Source organism: Peromyscus eremicus, chromosome 1 (genome assembly GCF_949786415.1).
Source record: "Peromyscus eremicus chromosome 1, PerEre_H2_v1, whole genome shotgun sequence".
Taxonomy (NCBI): domain Eukaryota; kingdom Metazoa; phylum Chordata; class Mammalia; order Rodentia; family Cricetidae; genus Peromyscus; species Peromyscus eremicus.
Window position 1 is genome coordinate 95,194,399 of NC_081416.1, and position 25,000 is coordinate 95,219,398.

Consider the following 25,000-nt stretch of genomic DNA (forward strand, 5'->3'; position numbering starts at 1 on the left):
GTACATTTTCACTCTCAAGTACGAGGTAGATTGCTTTTGTGTAACAGTCACTGAATTTTAAATGAAGAAACCTAAGCTCTGGGGGCTTAGTTTTCTAATATTGTACAGCCAGGAGTAGCCCACAACTATGAACCGTCACAGCCCACTCCTTTGTGATCCTGGGCTTGGATGCTCAACACAGTATAGAGGAGGTATTCGGATAGCAGCCACTGCATTCAAAACAGCTCATTTGGGAAGGAGGAGTCAGCAACGTCACTAGTTACTAGGCAGGGAGATGGAGGAGGTGACAGACAGTGCTCATGTGACTTGTCACATGACTTCAGATCAGCCGAAAGCCAAAATGGGACGCCAAACCTGGTGAGAAATTGAGGTGGGGAGGGTAGCCAAAGGGGATTACATTAGAGGGGTCACATGTGGAGGGAATACAGTGGTGGTTCAGCTCCTGATGAAACCCACCTGCCGTCCCTGCAGCCTCCTAGGGCTCCTTGCTCTCGTCATCACTGGCAAATGCACTTATAGCCCTGAGCCGGACCAGCGGTGGATGTGAGTTGATTTCAAACTGCCCGTGCCTTCCCCATACCCTTCTCTGCAGTCACCGACCTGGTCCTAGCTTTCCTCACCCTTACAACTGCTCCTAGTGCCCACTCTCTAGCCTTATCCAACACCCCTTGGACTTAATCTCCTGCCTTAACCGCCTCTGAAACTTATCTGCATCTGGAATCCCACCCAAAGTCTCAGTTCTTAATCCCAAACTCTCCATGATCTGGGATTTCCCATCTATGGCCTAACCAAATCATATCCCTGGCCCTGCAGGCTGCCCCCAGGCTGGGTGTCCCTGGGCCGCGTGGACCCTGAAGAAGAGCTGAGTCTCACTTTTGCCCTGAAACAGCAGAACCTGGAAAGACTCTCGGAGCTGGTGCAGGCTGTGTCGGATCCCAGCTCTCCTCAATACGGTGCCTATCAGAAGTGGGGGCAGGAAGTGGGAGGCAGGAACAGGCAGGCATTGGCTGGTGCAGATCATGTAGGGTCATGTTTCTAGTATGACACCATTTGCAGTAACTGCCACATTTATGTACACACATACCCCAAATTTAACATCTGAGTTCTTTAGCTTTAAAACAAAGAACAAATCTAGGCCTACTAAAGCAGGAAGGTTTTGAATCCAAGGCCTGCTTGAGCAGTGTAGCAAGACTGTCAAGATTTTTTTTAAGTGTTTTTTTTTTTTGGGGGGGGGAGCTTAGGTAACTGGTAGGGTACTCACCTAGTGTGTGTAAAACCATAGGTTCAACCTCCAGTAAGACGAGGGTTGGGGCGGGGTAGATATGTTTGACAACATGTTTTATAATCAGATCTAGATTAAAATTTTGACTTCTACTTACCAGCTACCAAATGGAGAAATAGCACTTAGTATGTATAATTATCAAATCGTGGCCGTTCCCCTGATGTCATATCTAGTCCTACACCCTCCTCTGTTCCAATCCTGAAGTTGCTAGTTCAACTCCTAAATTGTCTTTGGATTAATCCACCCTGGCCATCCCTCTTGCCATCAACTCAGTTGTTTATTCTCTCTCCTGGACTACTGCCCAGCACCCTGCCTGGTTTGCTGTTTTCTCTCCTCTACCCCACTCCCCAGAGCACTCCTCACACTATTCCAGAGCATTCTCTCTGAGGAAAGGGTGTGTGTGTGTGTGTGTGTGTGTGTGTGTGTGTGTGTGAGAGAGAGAGAGAGAGAGAGAGAGAGAGAGAGAGAGAGAGAGAGAGAGAGAGAGAGAGAATGAGAATATGGAGGCGGGGAAGAGAGGCATCTTCAGATCGCCCAAGAAGCTCTTTGCGTGCAGGGAAGAATGACTCACCATTATGTTGTTTAAAATCAACAAGTATGACGATCTGAGCTAAATTAGATGGTTCTGTATAATTGGCTCCAAAAGTTTGGAAACAATTTTTTGAAGATAAGCTTAAAATGGGACATTTACAGTTTATTAACCTCCTTGAATTTTTGTGACTATGGCAGTGCATGCTATGCATATTTCCTGGCCGTGACATTCCAAATCTCTCCAGCCTTTTCTCCCCTTTGATTCCCAATATGCCTAGCACCTACACAAACCTCCTTGGGAAGTCTTGATGTCTACTGATTGAGGTCCAAACAGGCAACCCAGGAGCCACTAATCAAGACAAGATCCTCTTCTGAACCCCTGCAGGAAAGTACCTAACCCTAGAGGATGTAGCTGAGCTAGTCCAACCAGCACCACTGACCCTGAGCACCGTCCAAAAATGGCTCTCGGCAGCTGGAGCCCGGAACTGCCATTCAGTGACCACACGGGACTTTGTGACTTGCTGGTTAAGCGTCTGGTGAGAAGTAATGACTGCCCCATGGAGTCAATTGCCCCACCAAGGAGATAAAATACTCCCAAAGGAGGAAGTTGAAAGCTTGCTGGGAGCCTGTGGGTATAGCTAACGCATGGGGAGATGACTGACTAGTAAGTGGGGCTCAGGCCATTTCTGCTCCCCTCCATGCTTCCTGTTTTCTGACTTCCAGGCAGGCTGAGCTGCTGCTCCCTGGGGCTGAGTTTCATCGCTATGTGGGGGGACCTTCGGAGACCCATGTTGTAAGGTCCCCACATCCCTACCAGCTCCCCCAGGCCTTGGCCCCTCATGTGGACTTTGGTAAACCCAATGGGGTTGGTGGAGGTTGGGGAAGGCAGATCTAGAGGCTGAAGTTTAGATGCCACAAGAGGCATAGAGTGTTGGCAGTAGTAAAGTAAGTGGTAGTGTCTGTAAGCCCTCCTTAAGCCTGACCCCTTTCCACAGTGGGGGGACTGCACCGTTTCCCCCCCACGTCATCTCTGAGACAACGCCCAGAGCCACAGGGGGTAGGAACTGTTGGCCTGCACCTGGGAGTGACGCCATCCGTGCTCCGTCAGCGATACAACCTGACAGCACAAGATGTGGGCTCTGGCACCACCAACAACAGCCAGGCCTGTGCCCAGGTGAGCCATGAGAAGCCCTGGGGTCCTCACAACCTCCTCAAGATATCTTTAATGCCTTACTACGCTGGGCCTCACTCTCTGATCCATGATCCCTTATTTGACTGTTTCCACAGTTCCTGGAACAGTATTTCCATGACTCAGATCTGACTGAGTTCATGCGCCTGTTCGGTGGCGATTTTGCACACCATGCATCAGTAGCCAGAGTGGTTGGAAAACAGGGGCGAGGCAGAGCTGGAATCGAGGCCAGTCTAGATGTGGAATACCTGATGAGTGCTGGTGCCAACATCTCCACTTGGGTCTACAGTAGCCCTGGTATTGCTAAAAGAATTAGTTGAGGGTGGTGGGAGAAATGGGTCGGGGTAGGCTGTTGATCTCTGTTTCATTTTGTCAAGGGGATGCCATAGACTGAAGGGAGAGTCTAGCAACTCTTCAATGACCACCCATATCCCTTCTTTTAAAACAATCCAGGCCGGCATGAGGCACAGGAGCCCTTCTTGCAGTGGCTTCTGCTTCTCAGTAATGAGTCATCCTTGCCAAATATACATACTGTGAGTTATGGAGATGATGAAGACTCTCTCAGCAGCATCTACATGCAGAGAGTCAACACTGAGTTCATGAAGGCTGCTGCTCGGGGTCTCACCCTACTTTTTGCCTCAGGTAACTCACCCTAAACTTCTACTTCCCACCTGCCCAACCTGGACATGTTGCCCCAATTGACACTTCAGCCTGGTTTCTGCCTCATAATAGAACTCAGAGCCTTAGCAGGGACTGACATGACTTGTAAACTCTGACCTACAGTAAAAGGTGACACCTACATTTCTCTTCTGGCATATGAGCCTACACCCCAAGTTCTCACCAACTAATCTGAATATTTACTATGTCTCTCCTAGGTGACACTGGAGCTGGGTGTTGGTCTGTCTCTGGAAGACACAAGTTCCGCCCTAGCTTCCCTGCTTCTAGGTAAGCACCCCTCAAGTCTTTCACTTGTGACTCTGACCCCACCAGGTGCTGCTATGGATCAGCCTTCAGCTTTACCTGTCTTGATTGTTGTACTCCCTCTTTTCTTCATGTATGTCCCAGGCTACTAGACTCCTGAGCAGAACATGGCTACCAATGTTTCTCTTTCTTAGTCTCTAGGCATTTTAGTTGCAGGATTTTGTTTTGTTTTGTTTTTCATGTAGAAAAGTATGCACAATCAACTAAAGCCATGTCTTGAGAGCTTTCAATCTCTCCATAAACCCTGTATGCAGGTTTTCAGTCTTATTCCCTTTTCCAGTAAGACCCAGACTATACCCACCCACTGTCTGAATACTGCCTTCTCTTTAGCCCCTATGTCACCACAGTGGGCGGCACCTCCTTCAGGAATCCATTCTCCATCACAAATGAAGTAGTTGACTATATCAGTGGTGGAGGCTTCAGCAATGTTTTCCCACAGCCTTCATACCAGGTTTGTGCATGTTCATGTGGATATATGGGGGACAGCAGCAGGGTGGGGGAAGTGATCCTCCGTCCAACAGCCTGCTGAACAGGCTACTGGCCAATACTCAGACTCAGAAATGTCCTTCAGGGGGAAGCAGTGGCCCAGTTCCTGAAGTCCAGCTCTCATCTACCACCATCGAGTTACTTCAATGCTAGTGGCCGTGCCTACCCCGACGTTGCTGCACTTTCTGATGGCTACTGGGTAGTCAGCAACAGGGTCCCCATTCCATGGGTATCTGGAACCTCGGTGAGAATCAGTTTGGCTCTAAACCCTCTACTCAGGAACTACCCTTATTCCTCTACCCACAAAATCTTGTACCCAGAATCCCTGACTCCTTAGAGACTTCTGATCTTTGCAAGAATCATTCCGCAAAAGTCGAATCACTCTGAAACCCTGGCCTATTCTTGCATCTTCATCTTGCAGGCCTCTACTCCAGTGTTTGGGGGAATTTTATCCTTGATAAATGAGCACAGAATCCTCAATGGCCGCCCCCCTCTTGGCTTTCTCAATCCAAGGCTCTATAAACAGCATGGGGCAGGCCTCTTTGATGTAAGTGTTGGAGGAAAGAGGGTGGATGTTGTCATAGGATATGGGAAGGGCTAATGTGAACTTGGGGCACTTTTGCTATATGGGATTGTCTCTGTGATATGAATATAAATAAGATACACTCTAGAAGTACTGGTATCAGCAGGCCCAGATCTGATGTCTACCACCTCCTCCCAGGTAACCCATGGCTGCCATGAGTCCTGTCTGAATGAAGAAGTGGAGGGTCAGGGTTTCTGCTCTGGTCCTGGTTGGGATCCTGTGACAGGTTGGGGAACACCCAACTTCCCAGCCCTACTGAAGACTCTACTCAACCCTTGACCCTTTCCTGCTGGGAAAGCAGAACTGTCCCCTGTGCTACTGGAGAAGGCTTAGTCCCCTATTCTGCCTCAATGGAAGCCCTGCTAAACTCTTAACTCTTGCCTCCTGCAGACATCTTTCCCCTAATCCTCAAATGCTGAGAGCAGGACTTGAATCCCAACCCTACTGTGTTCCATCAAACTCAGGTCTCCTAACTCAACAAGATGTTATAACCAGCATATTTTGTCTCACCCTTCCCTGTCTCTTCTTCCTCTTTCCAACTTGAGATGTGAAAAAAGGATGAGGATGTTGTCTTCCCATTACTGATACTATCAGGCCCATCTGGGGCTTACCACCTCTGCACTGACTGTATGCTCTATTTCTCTTCAAGTTTTCTTCCTAATGCACTGTAATGAGACCTTTGCGCTAATTGTTTAGTTTTTCTTCCCCTGGCACTGAGGCGAAATGGTCTCCCTGACATTTTATGCAGTACACACTTCTCAATCTTTGTTTTATGGTTTTTTTTTTTTTTTGAAGAGCAGGTTGCCAACAATCTCATATTCTAAAGAAAGTTAAAAATTTGTAAACTCAAAGTGTTTTAAATATGTTCTCATCGGCAACATTTCTCAACAAAATAAACAGGTCATTACAAATGAATGTCACCTTTAAATTTTGCTTCAACAATTTTTTTTGTAATTTTTTTAATTTACATTTTACTTCCCCCTTCTTGGCTACGATAAAGCGATATTTGGTTTTTATTTCAGCTGTTAGATATTCATAAACATTTAGCTTCTGTAAACCTGGGGTTTTGCTCTTTCCTTCAGTTTCTCATTCATCCTTTCTCCTTGGCTTCCAGTGCATACCCACCCTAACCACACCAGTTTGCCTCCTTTCCCACTAACTCCTGGAATTCAGATGTTCTTCATTGCTCTAGCCTTAGTTTTTTGCTTTTATCATTTTATTCATCATCCCTCAAACAAATCACTGACATCTATACCCATAGTGATTGACAGATACCTCAAATGGAAGATACCTCAATACTTCATCTCCCTCCTACCCAAACCTCAACTATTTTATCTCTTGGTATATGATACAATGCCTCTTTCAAACAAACCAAAAACCTATAACCCTTAACTCTCATTTTTTTCACCTCCTTATTAACTTCAATGAACAAGGTTTACTGATTTTACCTTTCTAATACACCTTTATCAGCCAGTGTGGTGGTGCTCACCTTTAATCCCAGCATTCAGGAGGCAGAGGCAGGCAAGTCTTTGTGAGTTTGAGGCCATCCTGGTCCACATAGAGTGTTCCAGGCAAGCCAGGGCTACATAGTGAGACTCTGCCTCAAAAATACACACACACACACACACACACACACACACACACACACCCCTCTTCATCTCTACTGCTACTGCATTAGCTTTGAGCCCATGTTGTTTTCCTCTAAACCGCAGGTGGGGAGCCATTCCCAAAGCCCCTCGATATCCCTGACTTCCTACCCATGGGTAAGTCATCTTCCAGATGAAACAGTATATTTACTTGTACAAACTCTTCAAAGATTACTGGGTAAAAGTCAGGAGCATCGAAACCTGCCTTCAAAATCAGGGAATAAACATTGATAATATCTGACACTTGGAATTAGGTAGCTGATGTTAGCTCTCATTCTTCATTGTGTTGTACCTACATGTAGCTGGGAAACAACCATACAGTATTGAAATTGCCAGTTCGATTGCCTTCCTTTCCCAGACCAGTGTTGCTAGTGAACCAGAATCTTATCCTACTTTGTATTCCTAGGTTCCAGCCCAGTAGCTGGCAATTAGGAATTAAATAAATGACTGTTGAATTGCAAATGTGCTTCACTCGCTGACTGTGGCATGTTATTTCTTCATGGTGAAACACCTTTCTCTCCATTTACAGCAGCACACTCCTAGGACCGTTGTGGTTGGGAGGGATACTCACCAAATTCACTATAACCCGTAAAAGGCTGAGTAAGGGCACTACAAAGAATAAAGATTGTCAGAAGACTGGTAGTAGAGAAGCCTGACCGATGAGTCCCCAAGCAAAGTCTGCACCCAAGTGAAGTGTGCACAGTCCTGAATGCTCTGCGGCCCCACTCTGGCGTGGGTTGAACCGCGGGGTGACGGCCATAACCTTTAACAGCTCGCCTCCACTTTGCAGGCTACACCTAGTCCGCTCACAGTCAACTAGAGGTCGCCTGCGGCTTTGGAACTGCCGGCCGCAGGCCAGCCTAGAGTGGTGGGCGGGAACTGTAACGTCACGCGGCGTGCGCCTGGGCGAGCGGAAGCGGAAGCGGCTCTGTTCGCCGCCTCTCCCACCAGCCCCATGAGCTGCAGCGGCTCCGGCGCGGACCCCGAGGCGGCACCGATTGGTGCCGCTTCGGTCGCGGGTCCGGCGCCCCCTGTATCGGCTCCTGCAGCGCTGCCCGCCAGCACAGCCGCGGAGAACAAGGCCAGCCCTGCGGGGATGGCAGGGGGACCCGGGGCTGGAGCCGCCACTACGGGCACGGGCCCCGTGGCGGCGCGAGCCGGGGAGCCGGCGGAGCGGCGCGGGCCGGGTGAGCGCCGGGCTGGGTGAGGGAGGGGGCAGTCTCGGACTGGGCCCCGCGGCGGGGGAGCCTGCTCTTCTCACCTCCGTTGTTGATTCTCCTTCAGCCTCGGTGGCAGCGGGCGGCGCGGCTCCCCCTGAAGGGGCAATGTCTAATGGGGTTTACGCCCTGCCGAGCGCGGCCAACGGAGAAGTGAAGCCCGTGGTGTCCAGCACGCCTCTTGTGGACTTCTTGATGCAGCTGGAGGATTACACTCCTACGGTGGGCTTCCCGCCTGAATAAGGCCATCTGGCTCGCTGTCGTGCCTTTCAACCACACCTTCGGGCTTTCAAGCGTCCCCTTTGCTACAGTGCTAGCTTTTTATTCCTTCTTCCCACCCAGCGCATCAGGGGTCAGGGATAATACTGACCGCTGTTTAATTTGATTTCTCAGATCCCAGATGCAGTGACTGGTTATTACCTGAACCGTGCTGGCTTTGAAGCTTCAGACCCACGCATGTGAGTAAGCTCAGGGCAGGGCATATTGGACTGTTGAATGCTGGGTGCAGTTTACTATATATTTCATTATTACCTCCCCACTTTCCTCTCTAGAATTCGGCTCATCTCACTAGCTGCCCAGAAATTCATCTCAGATATTGCCAACGATGCCCTACAGCACTGCAAAATGAAGGGCACAGCCTCAGGCAGCTCCCGGAGCAAGAGCAAGGTGTGAAAGAAGGCTCACCTACCACAGCAGTACAGGATTAACTTATCCTGAAACCCCTTTGGGGAAGCAGCATCCTAGGGGAGGTATTGGGCCTACTCAGGGTCACCCACAAGGGACTGGAATCTGGGATTACGGTGTTCAGATGGTGGTCTTCCCTCTTCCCATAGGACCGCAAGTACACCCTTACCATGGAGGACTTGACCCCTGCCCTCAGCGAATATGGTATCAATGTGAAGAAGCCGCACTACTTCACCTGAGCCACCTAACCCAGACGTATTTGTCTTTTCCTCTGTCCCCACACCAGCCTGTTTTCATAATAAACTTTATTGTGACAGGCAGGGCTTATCCCTCCCATGTTGGGAGACATCATGTGGCAAGTGACAAAGCTCTGAGCCCAGCCCCTTTTGGGGCTACAGTGGTAGGGATGGGAGCAGGGATGAGCCCCATAACTGGGGTAGTACCATAATTGGAGATGGGGAGGCAACCAGAGGCCTTCAGCTTTGGGGAAGTGCACTCCCCCAACCATGTTTTGACACCTCTGGAGTTTGAGCAAGGACCTTCCAGTCCTACTTGTCTTGCATCTTCTCCAGGATAGGCACAATCATGTCAAACTTGGGTCGCTTTGCAGGGTCTTCGTTCATGCAAATCTTCATGAGCTTACACACGTGTGGGGAAATACCTGGTGGAATGGTAGGCCGAAGGCCTTCCAGTGCCACCTGCAAATTATAAGGAACAAGATGAGCTTTAGATTTTGAGTTGATCATTTGGTAAAAAGTTTTGACCCTTCAATGGGATTATTATTTACCTGTACAAATTGTGAGAAGAGCTTACCACAGTGATTGTCATCACCACTACCCCTACACAAGTATCTGCAGTTCTGTGCTCACCTTCATTCCAATCTCCATATTAGAGAGGTCAGCAAAAGGCACCTCTCGTGTTACCAGTTCCCACAGAAGCACTGCAAAACTCCACATGTCTGCTGAGCGTCTGTTTGTGTCTTCAGGCTTCTTCTGCAGGGCTGGAAGGAATAGGGCTTACTATTCTAGTTGCCTAGCCTTGCCTGTCTCTGCTTCTTCTACTGTTACTGAGCTGATGCTTTTCAATTTCCCAACATGATGCCTTCACCTACCTTCTGGGGCCACCCAGGCAGGTGCATACATGCGCCCAGGGCACTGGAAAGAGAACTTGACATCAGCCATGCTGATTCGAGCAGTCATGTCTTCATCGATCTGAGGAAGAGAAGTTCAAAAAGGTGGGTCCTATTGTTGGCAAGCAAAGGACTTCGGGAGCCAGTAGTGAATGTCGCCTCACCATTACGCTACGGCTATTTAGTGCATGTCGAGGTATGAGAGGCTCTAGTGTGTGGAGAAAAGCCATGCCTCTTGCCATGTCCAAAGCAAACTTTACAGCTTGGCTCTGGTCCACAACGAAATCTAACAGGAAGCAAGAATCAATAATTTAGAGTCTACCACCCATTCTAGTCCCTCCCCAACAAGGCCAGCATCCTTACTGGTGCCTTCATGTAGTACATTGTAGAGCGATCCATATGGCATCCAGTGTGTGATTAGGGTTGGGTGGGGAGCTGGTGGAGCCTGGCAAGCACCTAGCACTGGAAGCACGTTTGGATGTGAGAAAATCCTGGGAGAGGGAGAAGGTGGTGAGAACCAACAGAATTTCCCTTTTCAGTACTATTTGGAGTTACTTAGAAACAACAGCTTCCACTTTAGCTGTCCCACCTGAGCCTAGGACACTCCTCATTGAAGTCCCTGCTTTTCCTTGTACTCCAGTCTCGAACCTTCAGCACCTTCACAACAATGTCATTGCCCTGCCAGCGGCCTTTCCATAGCTGAAGGACAGGTAGAGGTTAGGAGGCATTAGCTCAGGCTATACTATTTCCTTTCCACTAAGTGGAAGAAAACCTTAATTGGAGATGCAGACTGGCAGTTTGTGAGTGTTAGAGAGGGAGGGGCAAGAAGGGCAGGGATCACCTCTCCAGAATGATTCTCGTTGAGCTTTGCCAGAAAGTTGAGTTGTTTGAAGTCAATACCGGAGTGTTTGTTCAGGGTCCCATTTCCTGAGAATATGGGCAGGTCAAGTACCCAGCTTCACCCTAACCCACCCCAATAGTCCAGGATCCTGTATTACAACCCCTCCCCCCACAGTAGTGACTCACGGGGCCTAGTGCGAGTGGTCCCCTTCCAGAATGTGTCCTTGTATGGAATACGGTTGAGATTCTGGCCCATCTTCTCTGCCCGTTCTGGGGAGGAAAACAGTCTTAGCCTTAACTGTGGTATGGAGGGAAGAGACACAAGATGGGACAAGAGGACACAAGCTAGGGTAAGAGAGTGGACCTCGGAGAAGCTCTCTAAGGGGTGCCTTGGCTTTGTCAACAGGCATCTCTCCATACTTGTTACAGATGCTTACAAGAGCTCCGTTAGCCACCAGGTCCTGAAAAGAAAAGACAGTTATTCAGAGGGCCTCTGTTAATGCCAGTCACAAGCAAGCATGAACACAGAGATGCAGTGCACGGTCCTATAAGTGTCACACAGTAGGACCGGATGGGTTGATGGTTCCATTCTCAATGTGTTTCCCACTCATCCTAGGACTTGGGGTCTGAGTACTTACCTCTGCCACCTGGTCTTGACCCCAGAAACAGGCATAGTGAAGGGGCACATTCCCGTGCTCGTTCACTGCATTGATGTCAGCCTTGTATTGCAACAGCTGTGCCGTGGCCAAGAAAAAAAAAGGCACAGTCAGTTGTAAATGAGATATTTGTGTCTAGGCATGAGGAAAGGGAGAACAGTACACATTCTCCATGACAGTTCCTGTTACTGACTTCACATTGTGTACGAGATTGTGGGTGGCGAAGGGTTTGCCATACCTTCTGTACAATGTCACGGTGTCCATGACTGGCTGCCAGATGCAGGGGGGTATCATCCCCACGATTCATGACATTGATCCGTGCTCCCCTCATGATCAGCATCTCAACCACTGCAGAGCGGCCTTCCCGGCAAGCCCAGTGCAAGGGCGAGAAGCCATGATCATCCCTTTGAGAAAAAGGCATAGAGACTAAGCTGGAATTGGGGAGTTGGGAGGAACAAGAGCTTTGATGAGGTGGGGGGTGGGGGGTGCGCGGGCTCTATATTCACTGAAAAGGCTTGCCTCTCTAGTATTTAGTTCTTACTTGTCAGCAATTCACAAAGTTCAATTCAGATTTTCCCTTGAGCGTCACACCAAACAAGCACTTAGATGTCCCAACAACTGTAAGGTTTGTTCCTTTAATGACCACCTCCTACAACCCCTTCCCTAGCAGTTCTTCACTAGGTGATAGTACTCTTCCTGGGGTCCTCTGGCTTCCTCTGCCTCCTTGTCCTCCCTTTTTTGACAGTACTAGGAATCAAACCCAGGACCTTGTACATACTTGGCACATGCTATACCACTAAGCTTTATCTCCAACTCACATCTTTAGCAACACCTATAATCCTTTGTTTCCACTGTTTCTTGTGCATCTCCTTACTGTAGAGTTACACTGACTGGATTGTAAGAATCTGTTGATGTGAGCTTTCTTGCCTGTTAGATCATATGCTTGAGGACAGAGTCTGACAGCTGATGTTCTATGCAGGCTAATGGGGGAGAGGGACAAATTGGAGAAGGCGGGCCATAACTTAGGAGAGGAAACAAGCTTACCATTTGGCTCTGGTATTGAAACTAACATCTAAAAATGGAGTGGAATTAAAATGTTTTGGAGGGATATAATGACAAGGAAACATGCTTTTGATTACTGATGAGGCAGATAACCACACAAAACAGGATTTTCCTACTTACCAACCCAGGACACCCAAAAGAAAACATAAATGGAAGCTTTAGAATAAAAACTATATCTAATTTGTATTTTCATTTCCTAAGAACATGTATTTTAGAAGTGTACAAACAAAACAATTGGATGGGATGGGCCAAACTGACAGCCTGGAGCCATAAAAGGAAATTCCCTCCAGTCCAGGGATGCAGATCTAAGGGGCGGAACAAGGGGCGGTCTGTGGTCTAGGCCTGCAGCCTCCGGATGCCTTAGTGCTGTGGTCACTTCCTGTGAGGGGGCTGGAGGTGGGGCCTTGAGCAGATCCAGGCTTGGTCACTTAGAATCCCCCAACAGCTGAAAGAGGTATGTAGCTTTAAAAAATTGTTCCTCCGGTTTGCCCTCATCTGCTAACACAATCAGCAAAAGCTTTCCCAGGCTGTGAGTACATCCGTTGCTATCTGTCTTGTCTCCCAGACTTTTCATGTGTTCTGACCTAACAGCCTCCAGCAGTCTGTGGCCTCAGTAAGCACAAGCTTGAGGACAAAAATAAATGCACAAGGTTTTGCCCACTGTCACCCAGGGCCTAGATTTCTATCTCATGAAAGCCTGCAGGGAGTTAACCACCTTTAACACCACACCCTGTCCCCTTCAAAGCCACCAAACTTTCTGGTTTCCCTAATAACCTTTCACCTTTTGACAGCAAGGGATCTTCCAAAATGCCACTCCCACTGGACAACAGCCTAAACTTCTATTTCCTTACTAACAAAACAGATGGTAGAGCTTAGTGTCTACCACAGCATACAAGTTATGTGAAAAAAATGAAACAAAAAACTTTGACTATGACATAAAAATAACACTGTCTAAAGGGAACTGGTGAAACCTGGTCTAGGATAACAGATGATCCTTTGCAACCTAAGAAGTACACTCTTAGAGTCACACATGGTGGCATCAAACTAAAAACCCAGCACTCAGGAGGCTGAGGTGGCAGGGTGGAGAGCTGGAGGCCACTCTGAACTACATGACACCATGTCTCCAAAAGCAAAGCAAAACTACCTACTAAACTTCCCCAAAAATGCTTTTCTTGCTTGTATCAGCCAGAGTTTTAAAAAGTGTCCATATTTTCTGTTTCCTCACTTCTCATTCACTTTTCTCCCTGCCAGAAGCCTGCCATCTCGAGAGTATAGATTATGTCTGATTTAAGGACTCTAGCACCCACCACAGGTGCTGTTCCTTATTTGAAGGAACCCAGTATAAATGCAGTTTCCTGTTACTTTTCTGCAATAGCATTCACAAAGATCAAATATATCCTAAATGTAAGTTAAATGAAGACCTGAAGATACTCATTCGTGTTCTTTAACTTCTCAGTAGCCTATGCTACAGTTGACCACTGTGCTTTCATTAAAACATTCTCTAAATCCATTTTCCTGTTTTTCCTTCAGATAGTTGCTCCCTGTCAGTCGGCCAGGCTTCTAATCCTCTGCCTTAGTTTTTTTACTCTTCTGGAGTACTATATTTTTCATAATTTGTGGTATCTTGGTCTCCAAGTCAGACCTCTCCTGAACGTCAAATCTACATAACCAACAACCTGACCAACTTTTCCAGGTGCTGTAGTGTCACCATAACTAATCAGTCCAGAATGGAACATCGGCAACTTCCAAGTATCCAAGTGCCCAAACCTCACGAACCCCAGGTCATCTCTGACTACCCTCAGTTCCCAAGCCAAGTCAATTACTTCATCCTTATGACTGGAGGGGGGGGGGAATCTCACCACTTCTAGCTTTTCACCTGTTCACCTTTTTGGGGGGTGAACGCTGAATTAGTCCAAAACATCATTTCAAGGCAACTGCATCCAGGCCGACATTTGACAAACGGCCAGTCTCATCACTACACAGCTTCAGAACTTTGCTTACAGACATCTGTCCTTTTCCACTTCTATCCAACGCTCTAGGGCACAGAAACCTATCCTCCAACCACATGTAATTCCAGACAGTTTTCTGGCACTCTGGTCTGCTTTTGACATGAGTTCATAGAGGCTACAATGCAATCCGGAACCCCTAATTGTGAAGCTTAGGAAAAAACTCAGTTCAGACACAGCTTCCTCTCTGTTGATCCCCCTCCATCAACAGTCTGTGTTTACTACTCCACACACTGGGTAGCAAAGTCAGCTGCCCCCGCCCGACATAAGCGCCCCAAGTAGCGGAGAATGGACTGATAGTCGTCCTCTCACTCGCAGCCAGCGCTTCAGCTCACCCCTGATTGAGGTCGTTCTCTGTGTTGTCCAGCCACAAGCGCACCGCCACCGCGTTGCCCTCCCGGCACTGAGTGAAAATGTCGTCCATAGCGGCGTCCCGGCACTGAGACCCTGGGACTGGGGAAGCCTTGGGGGACTGGGGGAAAGCAGAATCAAGAGGATGAGCCTGGCTCTGTTCCCTGCAGAACAGAGGTGTCTGTGCTGGGATCGGGGCTAGGCGTCGCGCGAGGGACAGTGGTTGTCTGTGAAGGACTTCGGGCAGCCGGGCGACCACTGGGCGCGAAGGGCAAGCGGGGTCTGGCAGTGTAGGGAGGAATTTGCTAATCTCCTGAGCCGGTGTCAGTAGGCACCGAGTCCCGACCCGCGAGCACGGCTGAGGGGGAGGGGGACAAGCTGCAAACACCCGGGGGAGGGGACAGGGGTCCTTCCCGGGCGGCCCCGGCTCCCAGCTCGGAACTGCTGCAGAGATCACAGGAACGGGCCAGCAGGACCAACGTGGAGCAGGGCGCGGAGCCACCCGCACTCACCGGGACTCGGGCCGCAGGCGCCTTCTCGGGGGAACTCCCGTCCGGCCGCGCCCGCCGCCCGGCCCCGCCCCGGCGCTCTCCGGCCAGCGCGGGACGCAGTCCCTCCCTTCCGACCTCCTACTGCCTCTCTAGCTCTCCAGCAGCTGCACTCGATGGTGCTCTGCTTCGCGCCGGCCGCTCTAGCCGCCACAGGCTTTCACTCGGTGGCTCCCGGCTGGATTTGGTCTGGACCCAGCACTAGCATTCCTTGACGGGCTCTGCACGTGGGCACGGCGTGGGCTCCGGCGACCCTGCATCCACCGGCATGTTCGAGGAGCCCGAATGGGTCGAGGCGGCCCCAGCAGCCCTGGGCCTCCGTCCCGCGACAACACAGACGCGGCCAGTGACTGCCCCACCAGTCAAGGTGAGCGGCCCGGGACTGGGCTGTTTGAGGCGGCGAAGCCAACACTCCTGAGCGGCCCCTGTGGTGCTGGGGAGGGGAAGAACCTGCAGTGCCGTCGTGGATCGGGATGGAGGGAGTTAGTCCTTATTTGAAGATCTGGAAACTCTCCCCAAGAAACTGACCTTAAAATACAGTTAGTTGGTGAGAAGTTGGTGTGGAGAAGAGAGTACCTGAGACGTAGAAAAACGTGGAGAAGCCCTGGGGCAGCAACACACCGGGTTAGAGTGTATACAGATAGAAATGGGAGTTCGGAGGGTCGAGCACACAGTAAATGAAAGGTTTGAATCGTGAAGTTTTCGTACCCTAAGGGAGTCAGTGGAGTTGTTTTAGCAGCGGAGTGGTTTCTCCACATTTTCTCTCACCCGGCATCACTTTATACTGGAGATCAGTTCCAGGGCTTCAGCATGGTAAACAAGCATTCACTACTAAGCTGTACCCCCAGCCTTGAAAAGGTTTTTAGTTGCTCTTTAGAGAGTATATTGGACATAGTCAAAGTAGGTGACAGGCAGGGTTATCAGAATCACTGTTCAAAGGAGGTTCAGGGAACTCAGAATTTCCAAGGTAAGTTAGTGTCTGGCAGAGGACCAGCAACAAGACTTGAACCACAAATCAGCTTCCCAGAAAACAGGTCTTTTCCCTTGAGCCTCATCAGATGTGAGAATTACTGTACCTCCTTAGGGTGTTCCTGACCTTTAGTCAGCCCAGGGTGTTCTTTTCAGCTCTGTAGCCCATCCTCCTAATGCAGGCCACTGTCTGCCTGTGTGCAGCTTCATCCTATCAGGCTATTCTCTGTACTGCAGTTAGGAACATCTTTAACAGACCTGTATGACACTGTCCTTCCTGTTTCAAGAAACCTCTCTGGTGCTCCTAGAATGCTATCAACTGCAGTCTTGTCTTGGTCCTGTTGTTTGTGACCTTAGCACATTCCTCTAAGGAACAGCACCTGGCCATCCTCTACACATTTAAAAAAGTAGAGTAGAAGCATGTTCCCACTCTCCAGCTTCCAAGAGGTTGGGATTGCAGCCTGAAAGTTCTGGGGTTGGCAGACTTCACAACAAACTCATTCAATTGGCTGGGGAGAATGACCAGCATCTGAACCAGGTCCTCATCTCTCCTTTCTTATTCTCTAGGCCTCATCCATTCTCATACCTACTCTCATCCCTTGTTTGCCTCCAGGGCCGCAAGCGCCGCCATCTCTTGGCCACATTACGGGCCCTGGAAGCAGCATCTCTTTCCCAGAAGTGCCCCAGTCCACCTGGCAGTGATTCTGAGGAGGAGGTAGGAAGGAAGAACAAATACCTCCAAAAGCCCTCACTTGCCAATGCCTCGAAGGAAGCAGGGGAGAAAAGAAAAAGGAAATGTCAAAAACAGTCGCCATCTATCAGTGACTCTGAGAGCAAGGAAGTAGAAAGGAAATGCTGCAGACAAATTCTCGGCGGAATCTCTGCTGAAAAAGAAAAAGAAAAGAGGAAATGCCAGAAATATTCTCATTCACACTCATCCCAGCACCTGGACAGTGTTGATCAAACAGGTACCAGTGTATATGTATTGGGGTGGGGGTGTGAGCTGACTGCATAGATGACAAAGGTCTCTCTTTATCACACACACACACACTCACACGCATGCATACACCCCCCCCCCCCCCCCAATAGGCTGGCTGGTAAAAGGCACTTTTATTCAGGCCACAGACTCTATCTAAAGGAAAAGGGAATAGCCAGGATGACTTGCCATGCCTCTGAATTTAGGGGATCAAGCCTCAGATGCCTTCTCATCTCCCTCTTTGCAGTTCACAGTTCAAGGACAAGTACTGCTACAGTTGACCCACCCAAGCCAAGCCCTGAGTCCACATCCTGTAACTCCTCGCATACCCTGAGCCGCAAACAGTGGCGGAACCGGCAGAAGAATAAGCGGAGACACAAAAACAAATTTCGGCCTCTTCAGACACCAGACCAGGTTCCTCCCAAGGCCTCCGCAGAGGAGACTGAGGTGCCTCCTGCCCCACAGTCAGACAGTCAACAGACTAGAGCTGGAGCCCTACGAGCACGCATGACACAACGGCTAGACGGGGCCCGATTTCGGTACCTTAACGAACAGTTGTACTCAGGGCCCAGCAGTGCTGCCCAACGCCTCTTCCAGGAAGACCCTGAAGCTTTTCTCCTCTATCACCGTGGCTTTCAGAAACAAGTGAAGAAATGGCCACTGCACCCAGTGGACCGTATTGCCAAAGATCTCCGCCAGAAGTAATAGGAGGAGGGGAGGGGCTGTGGACCATGTGAGGGGTGAAGTGGGTGATTAAGGACTTAGACCAGACCAGCATGTGACCCTCCCTTCCACTCCCAGGCCTGCATCCTTGGTGGTAGCTGACTTTGGCTGCGGAGATTGCCGCCTAGCTTCAAGTGTTCGGAACCCTGTGCACTGTTTTGACTTGGCCTCTCTGGACCCCAGGGTCACTGTATGTGACATGGCCCAAGTAAGCACCTCTGTGTGTCTGGCCTTTGCTTTCTCTAACCCTTCCTCCTGGCCTTCCCATCCTATTATCCAACTCAAGCACTTGGTGCTGAATTTCCCCCTACAACACTGTGTGCTCCATCTAACATTCTTCATCATCAGGTGCCTCTGGACAATGAATCTGTGGATGTGGCTGTGTTTTGCCTTTCACTAATGGGAACTAACATCAGGGACTTCCTTGAGGAGGCAAATCGAGTGCTGAAGCCAGGGTGAGTCCCTGGGACACAGATGAATTTTTGTGTGCATACATGTGTCTACATATTTACTTGTGACTTCCTCCTTTTCCCAGGGGTCTGCTCAAAGTAGCTGAAGTCAGCAGCCGCTTTGAGGATATTCGGACGTTTTTGGGGGCTGTGACCAAACTTGGCTTTAAGGTCATCTACAAGGTAAGGGTCCCCAAGAAGTCTGCCCTTGCTTTTGTCCTTTTCTGGGTAATGGTGTACAGGAACGAGGCTGTAACCACAGAGATAGACCTTTTGCTTTTCAAGGCAAAACTCTGGGAGGAGCTGTGGGAAGCTCCCTGAGCTGGGGAAACACAGACAGGTGAAGTTGAGGTGAGGATTTGTAGCTCATTGATGTTTTCTTTTCCTAGGACCTGACCAACAGCCATTTCTTCTTGTTTGACTTTGAAAAGACTGGGCCTCCTAGAGTAGGACCCAAAGCCCAACTTTCAGGCCTGAAACTTCAGCCCTGTCTCTACAAGCGCAGGTAACCAATGGACACCTGTTAAAAGGGGAAGGCTCAGACTCCAAACTCAGAACTCTGAAGACTGTACCTACCCAAGCTTTGAGCCAGGACCTGGTGCCACACTCCTTCTCTACCAAGAACACTGGTAAAGCCTTCAGCTCAGCTCTGCTCTAATGGAGCCTTCTCAGCTACAAAAAGCATGAAGTAACTTGGGCAGGCTCAAGAATGAGGAGTTTATTGTGAGGGCATTGGTATATTCTGGGAATTGTGGGTCACTTCAGGTATCATTCAAACTAGTTGGCTTGGAAGTGATAGATCTCTGGGTTTGGTTTCTCTTCATCTTTCAGAAGGTGCCTGGGCACTCCACTGTGCCGTCTTCTGACTGTATTGTGTAGCCTCTGCTCATCCATAGTTTCTGCTCCTTCAACTTCAAGACTACAGATAGCTTTTGCCTCATGGCAGGCCCTAATGCTAGTGCCTACTGGGGCTGGGAGTTATTTCTTTCTCTTTTGGAGCTGAGAATCATTTCATTTCTTTCTTTCTGTTGTTGTTTTGAGACGGCATCTCACACTAGTCCAGGCTGACCTCAAATGGTAATTCTCCTGCCTTAGCCTCCTGATTATTGAGATTACAGGCATGAGCCACTATACCCAGCTTAATTAATTAATTTCTGAATATTCCATTTCTCATTTGAAAAATGTAAAATTCTTGTGTTCCAGCATGTTGTATGGGTTAACTCAGGAAAGCTGCAGCAAGAGGTGGGAACATAAAGAGCTGGCGCCGAATAAATCAGCTTTGGATGTTATGTGTCGATCTTACTGTTCTTTAACGATCACCCCTAAGATGGCTTGGAGGTTGAAGAGTAAATAATTTAGTTGTGACTGAGAAAGATTAGGAGAGTTTGGTATAGGCACGTAAACAGGCTTATTTGAGATTTAGAGGCTTAATGCATTTCAAGCTTTCATCTGTTCATAAGCAACAACTGATTGGGCTGCTCATTGGCAGGATCTGGCCATGGTACCTACCTTGCATGTCAGAGGAAAGCTACAGGCAGGAACTTAAAGTACTCAAGTTCCTGAACCAGTGCTGGGAAAATGAGCTGGGATGGCATGCTGTATAAAGATACAGCCTCTTCTACCCATTCACAAAAATAAGACCTCATGGTTCCCTCTAGGAGCAAATAGGTCTCAGGATTCTGATTTAATTAGATGCTCCCAGGCCTAAAGAAAGAAGACACAGGCCAAAAGGCATGTTTGGAGGTTGGACTGTGAGGCCGACCTTAGCAGACACTATACAATATCTTTGTGTGCAATGTTGCTGCTGAGCATGCATCTCACGAGCAAAGTTTACTCGTCTTCCCAAATAGCTTAGCTGCTTAAGCCTCTTCCCCAGAAGCATGTATATTCTCAACATACTGTATGCAAAATGTTTCTTTAGTATACAAGTACTGTGTTGTGGATGGTTTATACATTTCACTGCAGCCTTCTCAAGCCGTATTTATCTTTCTGTTTCTAGAGTTTGTTTACTTGTGTGTGTGTGGGGGGGTGGGGGCGGTGTTTAAGGAATAACAGTCCGCTTAACTGAACTTGATGACAACAGGAGTGTTGCCGAAGCCAAGTCTGGGTTACATAAGGGTGCTGTGAACTAGTGATGGGAAAGGTATGCCAGCAGGAGAACCTCAAGATGGAGTTGGTATAATGTTGAGGTTTTTTGAGAGAAAAAAAAATCTGCAATAAACTGGACAAGCTGGTGTAGTCATTCAGAATGTTGAATTTGGGGTCCAGGGAGATGACTCAGTGGCTAACAGCACTGCTGTGCAAGCATGGAGACCTGAGTTCAGACCCTTAGCACCACATAGAAATGCGTACCTGTAGCTCCAAAGCTGAGGAAGGATGGGCTAGTGGAGACAGGCTATTGGGGTTTGTAGGCCAGCCAACTTATCTCAACAGTGGTCAGCACCAGACCCAGTAAGAAGTTGTCTTAAAGGAATAAAGTAGAGAATGATAAAAGCAGGAAACTTGATGTCGTCCTTTGGCTCCCACCCCTGCCCGTGCGCGCGCACACTCGCGCGCGCGCGCACACACACACACACACACACACACACACACACACTATCCACTCTCACATGCAGCATACCCAGCTTAAAAAACAGGAGGCTTGTATGGCCGGAACAGATTGAAGGAAGGAGAAGAGTATTAGGAGGTAAGTGGTAATAGGAGGGGTTAACTGTGAAAGACAGTGGCTTTCAAACTTTAGAGTGACTGGAGTCATCTGCAAGGTTCATTATAATGCTGTGTCCCGAGTCCTCTCCTATAGTTTCTGGTTCTGTAGATCTGAGTAGGGCCCTAGAAATTCTTTTCTGGTGGCTTTGAGTTTTCTCCTTGAAGGAGGAAGCAAAATTTATTCATTGAAAGTAAAAGTGGGGAGAGGATTGGGATTTTGAGGAAAGGAAAATGAAGATCATTTCAAGGAGAATAGAAGAGAATGAATAATGGTTGTTGGTGGTGGCACATGCCTTTAATCCCAGCACTTGGGAGGCAGAAGCAGGAGGATCTCTTGAGTTTGAGGCCAGCCTGGTCTACCTAGTTCCAGGCCACCCAGGAGATGATACATAGTGAGACGCTGAACTAAGGAAATAGAGTAGAAGTATTGGCAGTGTTAATAACACATGAAGTTCGAGTCATAAGAGGATAGGAGCATGGTACAGTGTTGTGTCAGGAACTTGTTACTTTCCTGTACTACAGGTCTATCAGAATCCAGCCCCATTTGTAAGAAAGGGGAGAGGGTCAGGTTTCTGCCTACTGACCACAAGTCTAGCTAGGGTCTACTGAGACCATTAGGGAAGCATGAGATATTTATTTCTACTGCTGAGGAATGATGAGCCTAGGGTCTTCTTACTCCTGCCATGAGAAAAGCTCAGAGGCTGTTTAGATGGTGTGGTAGTGGGGTGCTGCTGCTTTGGCACTAGCTTGCATTCCCAGAATGTGCCCTGGCAATAGAACATGAGTATCTTCTATGCATCTTGTGTTAGTGTAAGATGGGCTTGAGTCCTGTCCTGTGGGACCATTTTGAAGAGATAAAGAGACTTCATAACAAGCAGCAAGGAGTCAGCCATTTGGGCTGATGGAACAGTTTCAGAAGGCCATCCAGAATAGTGCAGTATCCATCAGAGACTAACAGGAATTTCACCTTTGAATTTCCACCAGGGACCTGCCAGGTCAAAGAACCACCAAGTCAAACCAGACTTGCAGACTTTCCTTGTCTCTCCTCCTCAGTACCTATGCCTGGAATAATCAGCAAGGAGGTGGGAAAGAGTTGTGGAGAGCAGGGAGCTCTCCTCCATTCCCTAAAGCAGCCTCCTTGACTTAGGTGAGGCAAAGCTGGGAGGAGGAAAGATTTAAAGCCACCACAGGGGCCAGTTATTTATTACACAGAATTATGCATGCTAATTTAGATTGTTTACTTCTTGAGCTGATCATAGGACTGTCCGTTAACTGAGAATATCACAGTGGGGCTGGACAGATGTTTCTGTGGTTGAGAGCTCTGGCTGCTCTTGGAAAGAACACAGGTTCGATTCCCAGCACCCACAAGATGGCTCATAACCATCTGACTCCAGCCCTAGGGGATCCAATGCCCACTTTGGTGTCTGGGCACACCAGGCTCCCACATGGTCCACAGACATACATGCAGGCAAAACACTCATAAAACAAAGTAAACAAATTAATAAATAGAAGACCATTACAGGCTTGCTGCAGTCTTTCTCAGCAGAGAAAGAGTTTACTCTTTCAGGGTTGTGGGAGACAAGAATGAAGTTGGATATGGATATCAATCTAGACCTGGGTCATGTTCAATATCCCTTTCAGAGCTCTCCAAGCAGTGTTCTGCAATTATTCCTGTGCTCCTGATTTTGTTCCCGTAAAACAGTCCTAAGAGAGAACACAGCTCCAAAAGAAACAGTGTGATCTTGGCAGAGACAGCTCAGCTCCAAGCACTCACCAGTTACGTAATCACACAAAGCTCTCTGGCTTCTCGCAGAAACTAGTAATTAGAGCCTTTCATTTCCAGGTCATCATCTTTCCCAGGTGAGTTCTCTAACTAGCCACCTGGTTGTAGGACTTTTGGCTACTGCAGTGATTGCTTTAGGGATCTAATTGCCTTTGCTTCCCAAAGCAATTCATTTTCCATACTGCAAAGTGATCTTTATGAAAATGTAAATCAGATTATGTCACCTTTCTGCATAAAATCCTTCAATGAATTCTCATTGCTTGAGAACAAAAGACAGACTCCTTCCCAGGTCCTGTGTAATCTTACCCAGGCATTGTTCTGCAGTCCAACTGCATCTTAACTCACTCTTCCCCTCCTCAGTACTCCAGCAGGAGCTTGCTATTCATTCCTCATGCACTCCAAGCCCTCTCTACATCTATACATGCCCCCTCCATCTTCCTAAAATATTCTTTCCCTCAATTCATTTTCATCTTCTGGATCTTCTTACCAGTGACATGTTTTTCTTTCCTGTGGAAGAAATTCCCCAGGTGCCCTCTTTCTGGACATAGAATTAAACTCTTATTTTCCAGCAATGTACACTAGGCAGGTCATGGATAGTCAGAGTGATGTTTTCATACAAAGAAAGTGAGAGGCAGATGAGCTGTGTCCATTTTCTCCCACTTCTTTCCCTACCTAGAAAGGTCTGGTTTTAAAGGTGATGGAGTCATAGTATACAAGAAGTTTGGCCATTTAGGAGAAAATTGAACTCTGAAACAGAACTAAACCCCTAAAGCTAATGAATGCGAGCATGTTATGGCAATTGTCATTATGCATCCTGGGTATGTCTTCCTGTTCACCTTACCACAAAACCTTCTGTTTCCTGTAGCGTGCTTCAACATTCATCTTACCACGTGCCAGTATATACTTTCTAATTGTCCCACTTTAAATATTTGTTTTTATTTTTTAACTACATATATGGGGGTTATGCATGTGTGAGTACAGTGGCTGAGACCAAAGACATGGAATTTCTTGGAGGTGGAGTTATAGGCAGTTGTGAGCTGCCTGATGAGGGTTTGGAAAATTGAACTTGAGTCCTCTGCAAGAGAAGTACTCACTCTTACTATCTTTCCAACCTCTTATCCTACTTTTAAATGAAGAAAAATAATGTTCACATCAGGAAACAAATATTTTATCAATTATTTATGACTAAAAAATTCCCAGTAAATGTTTTAAAAACTTAAAATTTTTTTCCTAATATAACAAGGAAACTGAAGGTTGATGACTTGGCTTTAGTTCAGAAGCTCAGAAGTGTCAGGAGTAAGGGCTTTGTGCTTCTCTTGGTGTCCTGATTCTCATAGTCACAGATGCATTCTTTTTTTTTTTTTTTTTTTTTTTTTTTGGTTTTTCGAGACAGGGTTTCTCTGTGTAGCTTTGTGCCTTTCCTGGAACTCACTTGGTAGCCCAGGCTGGCCTTGAACTCACAGAGATCCGCCTGGCTCTGCCTCCCGAGTGCTGGGATTAAAGGCGTGCGCCACCACCGCCCGGCCACAGATGCATTCTTAATTAGGCAGAGACACCTTACTGACTAGACTTCTTGGAAGTCTCTCTGATTGCCACAGCACTCCCTACCCACCCCCCTTTGGCTTCGCTTCAAGGATCTGTTCACTTGTTAGTACTCTGGTATAAATATGTTATGTTCTCCATGATGACTGAATCCAATCTAAAAACAAAACAACAACAACAAAAAAAACCCCTTTAAATGCGTTTTCCTTCTCTGCCACTTCCCACATTTCAGTATCAGTAGCTCCTAGGGCCTAAACTTCTCTTCAGTTCAGCGGATAAGGGGAATATGATCTTTTACTCATTTTTTATGTGCATTGGTGTTTTGCCATGGGTGGCAGGTCCTCTGGAACTGGAGTTACAGACAGCTGTGAGCTGTCATGTGGGTGCTGGGAATTGAACCCAGGTCCTCTGGAAGAGCAGTTAGTGCTCTTAAGCACTGAGCCATCTTTCCAGCCCCCCTTTTACTCATTCTTTACCTTTTCTGTTTGTTTGGGGATTGGAATGGAGGGAGGTATATCAGAGAAGATTAAACTTATCAATTAATACATCATTGATATGTTTTTCCAAGACAAATATATAAATGTTAAGTTTTGTGTGTGATGCTGAGGTCCCCAGAGCTCCCCACAGGGACATGTGCAGGAACTGACTTTGGTTGATTCCT

The 25,000-nt window shown here is 48.0% G+C and overlaps 4 protein-coding genes across 4 annotated transcripts; 3 read left to right on the forward strand and 1 right to left on the reverse strand.

The window, feature by feature from the left end:
• The first annotated feature begins 259 nt into the window (after positions 1–259).
• On the forward strand, positions 260–7,160 carry Tpp1 (tripeptidyl peptidase 1). Its single transcript, XM_059269249.1, has 13 exons — positions 260–357; positions 472–543; positions 814–953; positions 2,199–2,349; positions 2,537–2,664; positions 2,809–2,987; positions 3,101–3,299; positions 3,456–3,644; positions 3,878–3,947; positions 4,314–4,434; positions 4,555–4,713; positions 4,891–5,016; positions 5,191–7,160. The coding sequence occupies exons 1-13, from the start codon at positions 275–277 to the stop codon at positions 5,329–5,331; spliced, it is 1,758 nt and encodes a 585-aa protein (XP_059125232.1). The 5' UTR covers positions 260–274; the 3' UTR covers positions 5,332–7,160.
• A 459-nt stretch (positions 7,161–7,619) lies between these two features.
• Positions 7,620–8,915, forward strand: Taf10 (TATA-box binding protein associated factor 10). Its single transcript, XM_059269279.1, has 5 exons — positions 7,620–7,885; positions 7,983–8,137; positions 8,309–8,373; positions 8,467–8,581; positions 8,749–8,915. Exons 1-5 carry the CDS (start codon positions 7,654–7,656, stop codon positions 8,836–8,838), a joined length of 657 nt encoding a protein of 218 aa, XP_059125262.1. The 5' UTR covers positions 7,620–7,653; the 3' UTR covers positions 8,839–8,915.
• On the reverse strand, positions 8,888–15,263 carry Ilk (integrin linked kinase). Its single transcript, XM_059269265.1, has 13 exons — positions 15,156–15,263; positions 14,628–14,764; positions 11,463–11,628; positions 11,207–11,302; positions 10,933–11,029; positions 10,755–10,838; positions 10,570–10,655; positions 10,318–10,427; positions 10,092–10,219; positions 9,893–10,014; positions 9,711–9,810; positions 9,469–9,599; positions 8,888–9,297 (listed from the first exon to the last, which is right to left on the reverse strand). Exons 2-13 carry the CDS (start codon positions 14,714–14,716, stop codon positions 9,148–9,150), a joined length of 1,359 nt encoding a protein of 452 aa, XP_059125248.1. The 5' UTR covers positions 14,717–14,764; positions 15,156–15,263; the 3' UTR covers positions 8,888–9,147.
• Positions 15,264–15,335: 72 nt separating this feature from the next.
• Positions 15,336–20,096, forward strand: Rrp8 (ribosomal RNA processing 8). The gene is made up of 7 exons (XM_059269257.1): positions 15,336–15,558; positions 16,774–17,128; positions 17,384–17,837; positions 17,938–18,067; positions 18,208–18,314; positions 18,395–18,491; positions 18,698–20,096. The coding sequence occupies exons 1-7, from the start codon at positions 15,460–15,462 to the stop codon at positions 18,815–18,817; spliced, it is 1,362 nt and encodes a 453-aa protein (XP_059125240.1). The 5' UTR covers positions 15,336–15,459; the 3' UTR covers positions 18,818–20,096.
• Positions 20,097–25,000: the final 4,904 nt, after the last annotated feature.

Coding starts and splice junctions, on each gene's coding strand:
- Tpp1 (XM_059269249.1), top strand. CDS start 275: ATGGAGGAGGTGACAGACAGTGCTCATGTGACTTGTCACATGACTTCA. Junction 544..813: donor GAGCCGGACCAGCGGTGGAT/GTGAGTTGATTT, acceptor CTGGCCCTGCAG/GCTGCCCCCAGGCTGGGTGT. Junction 2,665..2,808: donor GGCCCCTCATGTGGACTTTG/GTAAACCCAATG, acceptor CCCTTTCCACAG/TGGGGGGACTGCACCGTTTC.
- Taf10 (XM_059269279.1), top strand. CDS start 7,654: ATGAGCTGCAGCGGCTCCGGCGCGGACCCCGAGGCGGCACCGATTGGT. Junction 7,886..7,982: donor GGCGGAGCGGCGCGGGCCGG/GTGAGCGCCGGG, acceptor ATTCTCCTTCAG/CCTCGGTGGCAGCGGGCGGC. Junction 8,582..8,748: donor GCTCCCGGAGCAAGAGCAAG/GTGTGAAAGAAG, acceptor CTCTTCCCATAG/GACCGCAAGTACACCCTTAC.
- Rrp8 (XM_059269257.1), top strand. CDS start 15,460: ATGTTCGAGGAGCCCGAATGGGTCGAGGCGGCCCCAGCAGCCCTGGGC. Junction 15,559..16,773: donor TGACTGCCCCACCAGTCAAG/GTGAGCGGCCCG, acceptor GTTTGCCTCCAG/GGCCGCAAGCGCCGCCATCT. Junction 17,129..17,383: donor GGACAGTGTTGATCAAACAG/GTACCAGTGTAT, acceptor CCCTCTTTGCAG/TTCACAGTTCAAGGACAAGT.
- Ilk (XM_059269265.1), bottom strand. CDS start 14,716: ATGGACGACATTTTCACTCAGTGCCGGGAGGGCAACGCGGTGGCGGTG. Junction 10,656..10,754: donor GACCACTCGCACTAGGCCCC/GTGAGTCACTAC, acceptor CCATATTCTCAG/GAAATGGGACCCTGAACAAA. Junction 9,811..9,892: donor TAAATAGCCGTAGCGTAATG/GTGAGGCGACAT, acceptor TCTCTTCCTCAG/ATCGATGAAGACATGACTGC.